The sequence below is a fragment of the Thermobia domestica genome, chromosome 2 (assembly GCF_964235325.1).
Source record: "Thermobia domestica chromosome 2, izTheDome1.hap1.1, whole genome shotgun sequence".
Classification (NCBI taxonomy): Eukaryota; Metazoa; Arthropoda; class Insecta; order Zygentoma; family Lepismatidae; genus Thermobia; species Thermobia domestica.
In genome coordinates, this window is record NC_137455.1 from 146,676,182 (window position 1) to 146,688,407 (window position 12,226).

The 12,226-nt window shown below is 35.2% G+C and overlaps 1 protein-coding gene across 2 annotated transcripts in view; it reads right to left on the reverse strand.

Annotated features, from left to right (window-relative positions):
• Positions 1-5,957: 5,957 nt before the first annotated feature.
• The window catches only part of zda (peptidyl-prolyl cis-trans isomerase zonda), a 32,994-nt gene continuing 26,725 nt past the window's right edge, over positions 5,958-12,226 (reverse strand). For both annotated transcript variants that reach the window (XM_081747011.1, XM_081747002.1), the window contains exons 7-8: positions 11,740-11,949; positions 5,958-7,750 (exon numbers count right to left, since the gene is read on the reverse strand). In XM_081747011.1, coding sequence (XP_081603137.1) covers positions 7,664-7,750; positions 11,740-11,949 — 297 coding nt within the window. In that variant the 3' untranslated portion in view covers positions 5,958-7,663. The remainder of the gene's footprint in view (positions 7,751-11,739; positions 11,950-12,226) is intronic.

Below are 12,226 nucleotides of genomic sequence, written 5' to 3' on the forward strand. Positions count from 1 at the left end.
CACGCGTACAGAAACTAGGCCAACCTCTCAGGCAATTTGCATACTACAAAATTCTTAAGTGTGGATGAATGGCCAACTCATTTTGTAAGCATCACCGTGTGCTTACTTTGTGTGTTTCTGTCTCTTTTACATAGATTGGCTTGCAGCTAACACTTTTATACACTTCAGAATTACGGAAAATCAGGCTAACACACACATTAGCGCTCCAAATTTTCGGGTGATGATGTTGATGCTCCTTCGCAATTCTAGTATGCTGCTGGAAGTAGAGCGATATAAACATAGTCTTAAATTCCGGAAGAAGAAATCATACGCTATTAAATTCAGTGATCAAGGTGATCATGTGCAGGTTTCATGACCTTACATCCGTTTAGACAGACCTCTGTACGCCAATATGGTAGGGATGTCTTTTGGTAAAAGAACTCATGTTCCCCGTCATCCGCGAGTTCTGGCCTCAACCACTTTTTCATCATATTCAGAAATACCATTCCAGTAATACTGTCCTCGAAGAGCGAACAAAACTTACTATCGTTTATTCCCAGTTTAAACTCGAATGCATTCTGTATAACGCTTTAGGGTTCCTGTTTAACTGTAGAAACCACTGCCGAGAGGCTATAACATTTAGTAACATGTTACCTTCCTTTTTTTTTTCTTCCTTTTTCTCAAAACGAAAAATGAAAGGTATAGAAAGTGCATAAAATATCAACACGATGTAATGTCAGAGCTTTTAGGTACTTAATAGAAATCTAAGAAATCATTTAACAGCGTTTAAAAATTACTTCTTCTATAGTACAGAGAACATCGGGTTACTTTGAAAAACATATAATATAAAATATAAATGTTAGGTTAGAAAAAGAGTATCAGATTGCAAAAATGAAAATGCTGCATCTGGTCTATTAAAATAATTCAAAAAGAATAACCATGAGAATAATCAAGTAAAGGTTTTACATGAAAGAAATAAGATAAATTTTGAAAGCAAGAGGAAGACTGGATTAACCACAATTAAATTTGCATTCGGCTAACTACATGATAAGTGTCACAATTCAGTTAAAATGTTAGTCTTAATTTTTGCATAATACGCTTTCAATGTAACTAGTTTAAAGACAGTTCTTTGAACGGGGAATGAAAGTAAATTATAAAAATCCGTAAGATTTTCTACTTTCGATATAAATTTTGAAACCCCTAAATTTCCTGCTAGAACATACCCTTTAATCAAAGTGTCATGATAAAATCGCAGCTTGAGGTGGGTACTATGATCCAAAAATCATTTCAAACAAGGCAGTCATTTTCCGACCCCACAAACTATGGATTCACACTAATTTCATGCATTTTAGACAATTTATTTTTCATCCCCTACGCCGATGGGGGTTTAACTTCGAATTAAACTTGCTTGATACTTATCTCAGTGACCCTGAAAACTATGAATTTGACACGATTATCTTTACGTGTCACCCCAGCCTTTTGAGCACTAGGGATGTTTTATCACCACTGGGGGCTAAACTTGAATTTAAACGGCATCAAATGTGTCACTATTCAACTCAGCGACCCCGAAAACTATGAATTCGATACTAACATCTGTGATTTTCGATTTTTTTTTTTTTTACATGTTACCCTTTAACACGCTCACTTATACCGGTGTCAATCGGAATTATCCCGATTTTTTTTTTTTTCAATCTGTAAGAGTCATATGTGTACAAAGTTTGGTTGAAGTTACTGCATGCGATTCAGTTATGTTGGAAAATACAAATGTAATTTGTATTTGTAATTTATATACATGGATGTAATTTGCCCCTATCAGAAACCACAGAACTGAGTAGTATAAATAACAACGATGTTAATTAAATAGGCGCCAAAATCATCGTCGCACAAAATAAGGAAAATACGCAAAAGGTATGTTCTTTACATTCTTTTATTAAGCAATTCAGTTAGTTACCGTTCGTGTTGGTTGAAAGAAAATAAATATGAAATTCTCATGGTCAATTGAAGGGCCACATGTACTGTTACTTATCTGAAACTCAGTCGTTAACGAAGGCTAAATGTAATTTTTCCAAGAATGATGTGCGGAGCCTTTGTTGTGTGATCAGTTCGAGGGTTGCTTCGAAAGTATTCTTGGAGGTGGTTGTTGCTGATGTAGTAGCGGAGGTTTGGATATTCTTAAAGTAAATCTGGTAGGTCGTTGCTGTGCAACAGGCAGCCGCAAATAGAAAGTTCTTACACATAATGTCTGATTTACATGTTGATTGGAAGCAGCGATGTGCTATTGAATTCCTTCACGCGGAAAAAAATTAAATCCATCGACGCTCACTGAAATTTTATAGAAATAAGGGAATGGGGGTTAGCAACGTAAGGACGCAAGGTAGCATGTTGCAGCATTGGTGAACAGTCCACATTCTGGACAGCCATGCACAGCTGCCAAACTATAAAATGAAGAGCATGTTGATGAGTTTATCCGTTCGAATTCGCGAATGACGACCAGGAAATTGCGTATACAGCTGAATATTACCTTCAATGTATCAGAAATCAGATCAGAGAAGAGTAATATTTCTTTCATGCAATGTGACAATGCCAGGCCTCACATGGATTTGAAGATCAAAGAGAATTGTCGAATTTAACTGAGCCGTTCTATATCGATCTTACAGTTCTGATTTGGCTCCGTTAATTTTTACCTTTTTGGTTCAATGAAACATGCATTGCGTGGGCAACATTTTCAACATATGACGCTGTCATCACATCTTTGAAACAATGGATTAACTCGCTTGGTAGTGATTTTTACAGCGTGGCATACATGCTTTCCTTTTATCAACGCAAAAAGCTACCTCGCGAACCAATACTAGTAACCCGCTCCCACCATAGCTCGTATTAACGAGATGGAGTACATGGATTACAGCTGTTCTCTATTATGATAAGAACTTCGAATCGATTAAAAGAATTATATTTTTGCTAAGGACGATGCGTCTTTGATTAAGATTGTTCAAAGTTTGCTCAAGAATTCCTTGAAAAAGAGCCTAGCTTTCATTTGCAACACATTTCTGCAAAGTTGCCAGACACCACTACCAAGCTTTATGTATGTATAGTTTTGTGAAAACCTTCGATGATGCTGTCAATGATCTGAGTATTGTGCCTGGTGACAAGGGTATGCACATTCGGCGAAAAGTGTGATCGTGCTGTAAGTGCTAATCCAGATTTGGGAAAATTGAAGAACATTGCTAGTGTTATGGAATGTGACGCTGATATAACTGTTGACAATGACATGAATCTTCCCCCAAAATTACTTGTTTCCAGTATGATCCAGTGACATCTGTAGATGTGGAAAGATCATTTTCACATCTATAACGAATTCTTTCTGACAGGGGACAAGCTCTTTCGTTTAAAAAATTTAAGAAGTTGTTGATAATTTTAGAGTACAAATAACTTCATTTTAGTATTTCTTCTGCTTTGAATGTTTTTCAAATTGCTAACGGAACTGCGTCTGAATAAAGTGTGGTAGTGTTTTTGCGTTTATCATTTTGTTTCATTGTTACTATTGAAGAATGATGAATGGATCATTAAATGTCGTCCCTTAAGAGTTGCGCAATTCACAAGTTTCCAGAAATTTTAAAATTGAAACTACTAACAGCAAACTAAAACATTTTATATCTTAGAACCATTTTTTTTCAAAAACCCTTGTTTGTTTTTTATTTTGCCATTAATTCAGAGCTCCACTGATTACACAAACAACAATGTCTTCTAGTTGGAATAGTGCTTTAGTCAATGGTGTGTTTTGATACTTTGTATCTGCCATGGTTTGAGAAAAAACAAACACTACTTTCGAAGCAACCCTCGCATAAAGTGTTATGGAATTCGAACGGAGTATTATGTGCGAGCTTTTAATTAACTAGAAATACCTTCGTAATTTGCTGCCTCCACATCATCCTTATTTTGCACCTATTATACACATCTTTAGTGTATAATAGGTGCAAGATTAAAAGAGACATGCTTTATTATTACTGTAGGGCTTAAGAAAACCAGAGTCTTATTGCTATAGGTTTCACTTTATGAAACGTCAATTCAGTCAGGGTTCTAAATACCCAATTGTTAAGATCCGCATTTATATTATCCATCCATCATGTCATATCCAGAGATCTCCTTACTTAACAGACTGACATTCCATGTTTATGTACTCTCTTCATATTCTCGAATTCTATTCATTGTGCTAGCTCTGCTGTGACATCTTTTCTTCCATGAATGTTGTATACACACAAAACCTGATCCGTTTCCATCCGTATAACTTGCAAACAGCGATACTTGTCAAACCGGATTATATAGAGTAACAGAACTGTACGTATACATATATCAGTCTTTCAGCTGTTGTGTAGCAGCGTGAAGGCGTTGTAAGGGGCAAAATGCCACCCAAAAATAGTTTTTTGGTGAGGGTATGTCATAGCTCTTTCCTGTGACAACTTTAGCATTTCCTGCATAGTAGAACAGTGTCGGAAAAATGTCCCTGTGGTAGAACAGGCTACTGTTAGTATTGTAACAAATCGTTATACACAGGAACCTCCTCTACAACCCACAAATCGCAGTCCAAGAGGACGTCCGTGAAACTCCTACCATCTGGGATATGGCGAGTTATGAGAATCTATTCTCTTAAGAATTACATGTGGTCCAATCAACAGTAAATCGTACAATTCATTATAAATTGAGGCTGCACAGTGTCCGCAAGGCCAGCAAGCATTATGGGTTTACGGTAAGCCCACTTTTTTTTTTTTTAAGTGAATAACTTAAAGGCAATAATCAATATCAAAAACATAGAAAGTGAGCCAGTTGGTGTCTACAAAACGCTAGTAAGTAAACTAAATAATAACTGTTTCCCTATCTGTTCTTAGGTATGAAATTTGGATGCGCAGTTTATGACGTCATAATTATTGGACACCCAAATTTATACACTACGAAATGTGTTTAAACACTTATCAGTTCATATAATAGTTTGGCAGATACCATCTGGCTCACTTTCTAAATTTGATTCTTCATTGTCTTCAGGTTATTCACTAAGATTTTTAAAAAAGTGGGGGAGAGTGGATCGAAAGAGTAAAAGAGAAGCCTGTACGAATGTCATCTAGCTGGTGACCACTAGAAATTTGCTGTGACTGTGGAAAATATCAGGCAATTACCTACAGAAGTGTTCATTAAAAAAAGAAAAAAATTAGCGCCAACGCAACGAAAATTTCTCCAAAGGTTTTATCGTTGTTATTGGGTTTTGCTACAGAGGGAAGCTCAAGATTCATAACATCGATTAAAATGTCAAAACCAATGCCGCTTATTACCAACAACATATCCTATCCTCAGTTTACACAGACGAAATACCAACATTGTATGATAACAACACCCATCGTCAACACCCATCGTGTGGAACATTGACAGGGCAAAGCTTCAAGCCACACGGCCAAAACATCGCTGGCCTTCTACAGACACATGGCAGCAGCAACTGATATCCATGCTATTCCTTTCGAGGACATTCCAACTATAGTCTCATTATCACTGTGCTTTTCATCATGTCGGATTAGCAAAATAAATGGACTCTGAAAAGGCTTCAAGCACGAATGGGACCATATACCCGCGGTCCAGTTGGTGCAAAGTCTACTGCAGCTGAAACTGCGATGTCGTGTCATGGTCCATGACGATGTCAAAGTTATATCGAACATGATCGATAGTGGCGCAAAACAATATCTTACGTAAGTAAAACTTCAACTTGTTCGGATGAAAACAGCTAAACCTCTGTATTATAATGTTCTTTATTATTGGATAAATAGCTTCCGTCACCATTTCTTGCTTTCCTGGACGGAAGAGAATTTAGATTTGTCGTGAATGTACTGTACCATTAAGGTTAAAGAAGTAAAAATTCTGTTGAAAATGTACTGATAAGCTAGAAACAAATAAAAATATTAATAATATATTGGTTCGAAATAAATAAGTTCAAATAATACATGTAACAGCACTGAGTTTATTATATAAAAAGTGACATTATACAAAAAAGAAACGAAATTACAGCTGTGCTGCAGGAATGAGTAACATTTTGTTCCTACAAATATCTCTTTAAACAATTTCTGAAAACAATTATAGTTAACATTTATGTATTCTTTCTTCTAATATATTCTTGATACAAGATTGTGAAAGGTCTAATCTCGAGAGAATATAAAAATTACACAGCAATGATCAACTAATTAACACACAGTTATGTTTTGCTAACAAAGTGTAACCATAAAACCAACGTAAGGCCACTGCAGGTTCAAACAAAAAAATTAACTATTACAATATATACGTATATATCACATCAAGTTTTTCATTGATTCTTTAAAAAAATACCTACGACATGGATTACCAGAAAATCACATACAGAGAACGCATCTTTTTCTTCATATTCGAATTCGAAAATACGGATAAAGAGAGAGAGAAAGGAAACACGAAGATACAAACATCCAGTTCCTTATCTATACTCAGTCTTGAGAGGAATATGTTATCGAAATACCTTTTTATTTATATACGTTCATAGTATGATAATCATAAATGCATATATATATCATACTAAAAGAGTATGGAAGTATATACTCATTTTTTCTTTCCTCAGCAACTATATTTACATTCATTTTCCACATATATACATACAACATATAGTATGTACAATCGTCGACGAAAGTACCTGCTTCTCAATGAAAATTATCTTCTTATTACTTTTATAATCGTTCCATAGCTTACTCTATTAGATTGCGGAGCCTACCTTGGTCCTACAATTTACAATGAAAATATTGATCTTAATTTAGCGCTCAAAGGCAGCTGTATTAGAACTGTAAGAATGTGTATGGTGAACTATGGAAGTTTTTTTTTCCCCTAAACCTGACCAGAAAATTCTATAACCATAAATGTTTACAAAATATTCCAGACATGATTGTGTTATTTGAACAAAAACATGCTCAATGCGTTTAGTATAAAACAAATCATACATTATATTGCATATAAGCATATTGTGTTACAAACTTAAACGTAATTTTAGAAATTAGAAATCACAAAATCAGTCAAAAGTTAATAAAAACATACACACACTAAAAAATCTTACGAAAATAACAGCTTACGAGAAGAGGACAGTCCCATGGAAGATTTAACTTCAGTCTTCTTTTAAATATTTTTTTAGCTGTTTTCTAAGCGAAAGCCTTTTCATTTTTTTTTAAAAGTAAGCACCAATCTTCATTAATTATCAAAGAAATTACATTGCAATTCCAATTTAAGTATCTTTTATAATATATGGTATGCATAGACGTTTTTGTATTTCCCTTTGCATCTTTTTTACAACTTTTCTCTAACGAAGAGTAATTTGGCAAGACACATATCAAACTAATATTGAAGTTAGTTCGATTTTTTTTACGGTTAAATTAAGATACGACACATTCTCTGTATCTTCATTTTGCTGTAATCCACACTGGAATCGTTCTATGAACATAGCATTTCATAAATATATTTCGCCCACTTTCTGCACTCATTGTAATTTTTAAAATTCCAACTATGAGACAAGTTAGATTTAGAAAAAATAATTATTGCAGTAACAACCTTTTTTACTTAATTTTATTCACAAATGCGCAACAAACGAGATATATATTCCTTTTCTTATTCTTACCTCGTCCAGGTCGCCCTAAAGTTATAGAAATTTGTACCGATATGCTACAACTCCAGCTACCATTGCTGCTAGGCTACCGAACACTATTCCCCATGATAACTGCAAAAACTGGAAAAAGTAAGAACAATATCTGTTGTAATGTACCCTGTAGCATATACAATTCCTTAAATTGGATTTAAAACACTTATTCCATTTTACCATAGAAATCTGGCTTGGGACAATATAGGATCATAGAAAATAAAAATTCACAGAAATAAGCAACTGGCCGCAAGCCCAGTTTCAGTCTGTTAATAGTACTGCTGAAAATAAATAGCATTTAGCATTCCCGTTTTTCATAATCCAATAACATTTTTACGTTTAATCTAATATCTCTTCTTGGATCTGGAATAAATAAATACTTTTAATAATAATAATAGTATAATTCAGAGTTTCTCGAATCTTTTTCAATGGCGTACCACCATATTTAATACACAGAATATTAATGTACTAGCAGTCATAGTTATTCTGGAAAAGCATAATTTCTTTGTTCCCGAGGCAAAAAAAAAAAAAAAAAAAAAAAAAAAATCTTCTAACCATCTTTTTTCTTTTTAAATACACCTATATATTCAAAAATCAACGATTTATTCAATATCTATAAATCATTTATTAAAATATACCATTTTTAAAAATTAAAATAACGATAAATGAACACACACATACGTATTTCTGATTATAGTACTTCAATTCTGAAATAAACTTAGTCAGGATAAGCAATGAATGTAAAAAAAAAAAAAAAAAAAAATGATTTTACGCGTATCAGAAAGACGATATCAGGTGAGCTTCTACGCTGGGTCTTCGACTCATCCATGCTTTAGATTTTTTGTCTCCAGCAAGATAATATTTTCACACAATTTTACTGAAGCCCTACGTACTATCCAGCAGTTATTCGCGCACCACAAGTTGAAAAAACTATAGGGTAATTGAACTGTTTTATATTGGTAATTAAAACTGAAAAGTTATTATTATTATTGCTTTTCGCCTGCAAAGCCGCTCGAGTATTATCGACAGGTACTACACGTAACGCGTGAGAATGCAACGAAAGCCACCCTTTCAGACCCTTATTACAGTACAGTGTGTGAGATACGACACATTTCTTAATGATTCAAATGTTGTTGCTGCTCTTTCGAATACAACTGTGATGTGTGATTTAATTTCAAATATAAGTTTAGTGCAGGCATTGTATAGTCTATGGATTAACTGTCAACAGAATGGAAAAAATTAAAGAATCTTACTGTTTATTATTTGGTCTAGGAATTAATTCGTGCGGGTGGACAAGAGATGGCGCAACGAACGGAGCGTCCCACAGTTCCGTGTATCCACACATGTGTTGCAAACCCCTGTCATCGCGTATCGTTCGTAGTATAGGGCAGTGGATTAAAGCGTCAACAACACCAGTTTGTAATTAAGTGAACATGGCGCAATTTGTGCCTGATAAAGTGTTTTTGCGGGGTGTCCTGCTGCATTACTTTAACATGCAGAAAAGTGCGACTGAAAGTCATCGTATTTTGGTGGAAGTGTATGGTGACCATGCTCTAGCTGAGCGAACGTGTCAGAAGTGGTTTGCACGGTTTAGAAGTGGTGATTTCGGCTTGGCAGACCAAGAGCGAGCTGGACAGCCAAAAAAATTTCAAGACGAAGAATTGACAGCATTGCTCGAGCAGGATTCGTGTCAAACGCAGGAACAACTTGCAGCAGCATTAGGCGTTGATCAAACAACAGTCTCCAAACGCTTGAAAGCCATGGGAATGATTCAAAAGATGTCACATTGGGTTCCACATGAATTGAAAGACAGAGACGTTGAAAGACGAAAAACCATTTGCGAATTGCTGTTTCAACGACAGAGCAGAAAGGGGTTTCTGCATCGAATTATTACGGGTGATGAGAAGTGGATCCATTACGAGAACCCTAAACGAAAAAAGGCCTGGGTGAAACCAGGTGAACCAGGTCCATCACAACCAAAACGAGATATTCACTGTGCAAAGGTTATGCTGTGCATATGGTGGGATATGAAAGGTGTGGTGTACTATGAGCTGCTGCAACCGGGTGAAACTATGAATGGAGAACGTTATCGACGACAATTAATGCGTTTGAAGCAAGCTCTGGCCAGAACACGACCAGAATGGGAGAACAGACATGATAAACTTATTGTTCAACATGATAACGCTCGCCCACATGTCGCAAAACCGGTCAAAACCTATTTAGAAAATGTCGGATGGGAAGTTTTACCCCACCCGCCGTATTCACCAGACGTTGCTCCTTCGGACTACTACTTGTTCGATTGCATGAACAACGATTTGATTGGACAGCGGTTTACTTCTTCAGAAGATATCGAAACATGGGTCTCTGACTGGATCGCTTCCAAGGATGAGGACTTCTTTCGCCACGGAATCCGTACATTGCCTGACAGATGGGCGAAAGTGGTGGCTAGCGATGGACAATATTTTTCTTAAGGTATTTATGTATTTTGTGTTTGTACTACAGCTTCAATGTGTGCGTACCAACCGCACGAATTAATTCCTAGACCAAATAATTCATTAAATTTAATTTCTACTTAAGAAAGGTATTTTATGTTCTAATGTTATCTTTTGCTGACTATAATCGGGTTGCTCCCTCAGCCAACTCCTGCAGCACTTGCGGACAATGCGTCACGCTTTCTGCCGAGAAAAAAAAAAAAAGAAAAAAGAACGGTACATTTATCAAAGTTGTTTCACATTATTTTTCGTAAGTAACAAACTGGTAAAAATCGGTAAAAAGTAGTGCTGTTTTGACTCTCCAATAATTTAAAACAAATGTGAATAACAAGTGGTTGATTTTACTAGTATCCCTTTTCAAGATTAATGTTGAATTTAATTATACCATCGGCCTGCCTTAACTCTCAGAATTGGATCATTCTGACCTCCAGCTGGAATTGTACAAGTTAATTCAATACACATCCCTCCAATATACATTACGGAAAATTTACAGTCATGAAATTTTCGCTGACGTGAAATCGTTGACAATACCAATATGTTTGAATATAGCTTCACTAAAGTTTGACTCATAAGACACCTGAATCACGTTAGTCAAGCGTCCGAATCTTTTCAAGGAGTTCTCACTAACTAAAGCAAAGCGTATAGAATATTCGTCCTTAAGATAAATTCTACACCATCTATTAGATTCAATTAATGTCAAATCCTCAGAATTTTAAAGAACATACCTCACCATTAGATTTGGATTAAATCTTTCCGTATAAATTATACCACAGAATTACAGAAAAATGCAAATATGTTTACGAAATTGATTAAACGTGTGTCGATTCATATCCTTAAATGATTAATTAGCAGAGCTTGAAAAATCTTGCTTGCATGCACTCGCCAGCCAAAAAATCTACTAGCCAGACTATTTTGCAGCCATAGTGTTTATACAAATAAACTAAGACACTTTGCGACACAGTAAACATATCAATACATTTTTATTTTGTTTATTGACATGTCTCTTATAAATAAAAAAGAGTGGCATCTGCTATTTATTCTTGAATTCATGTTTTTGATTGATTGGACTTTACTCGCCAGTGGCGAGCAGGCGAGTGGATTTTTCAAGCCCTGTTAATTAAGTAGAGCTTAAGAATCCTATTTCAACATCACGGCTATTAGGCATGAATCTAATTTAACATAACATCTATCAGAGATCGAATATACGTCTACACGCACAGAAAGCATTGCTGACTCAGAATCCTTATATCTTTTAGGAAGATATTTAGCATAATAGTTGCATTTTTTATTTTAAACAAAAATATTCGGAAAAGTCAGCCATTTAATCAGCTAAAAAGCAGCTATTATTTAGACATGAAATGGACGAAATTCTCACTTTAAATCTCTCAATAGGTATTCAAAAAACACAATAATGCTTGTAATTTTTAATTTAACCATAACCATCAAACTCACCTACAAGTTAATTGAATTTATATGTTTTTTGTGATACTGAAGATTTGTTATAACTTACTGTCTTGAGCGAAACATTTATCTGTCTTGCGTAAGCCCTATATTCTTTTGCTATTATTAAAAAATGTGGCTACGTACCTTAGACTTACTATTCGACGCATCACTTGATTCTGCTTTGTCTTGTCCAAACATTTTCTTATACAGATTCTTCTCTCGCTGAGTATCTTGCTTCTGACGCTCAACCAACCGAGCCAATTCTTGGTGGATTATCTTGGACTCTGGTTCTAACTGGATTGCTTTTCGCATTAACACAACCGCATCCGCTATTTCGCCTTTTATATCAAGGATCTGGTGTGTGAGAGACATAATATTAAATAAAGGAAATGGAAATGTAAGCATAAAATTACAAAAAAAGGAAAAGCAATTTGCTTCAACACAATATACAGATATTCACAAATAAAGGGCACAGATACGTTGCTATTTAATGAAGAATTTAAAAAAGAAAATTAGATGCCGTCGTGAAACAGTTTCGTAACGGCATCATGCAGAGACAAATGTACTTATGTTACTCTGTATTATCTACAAACGTAACGTTGCTACTACTTTACGAAGTAATTATGCGTTC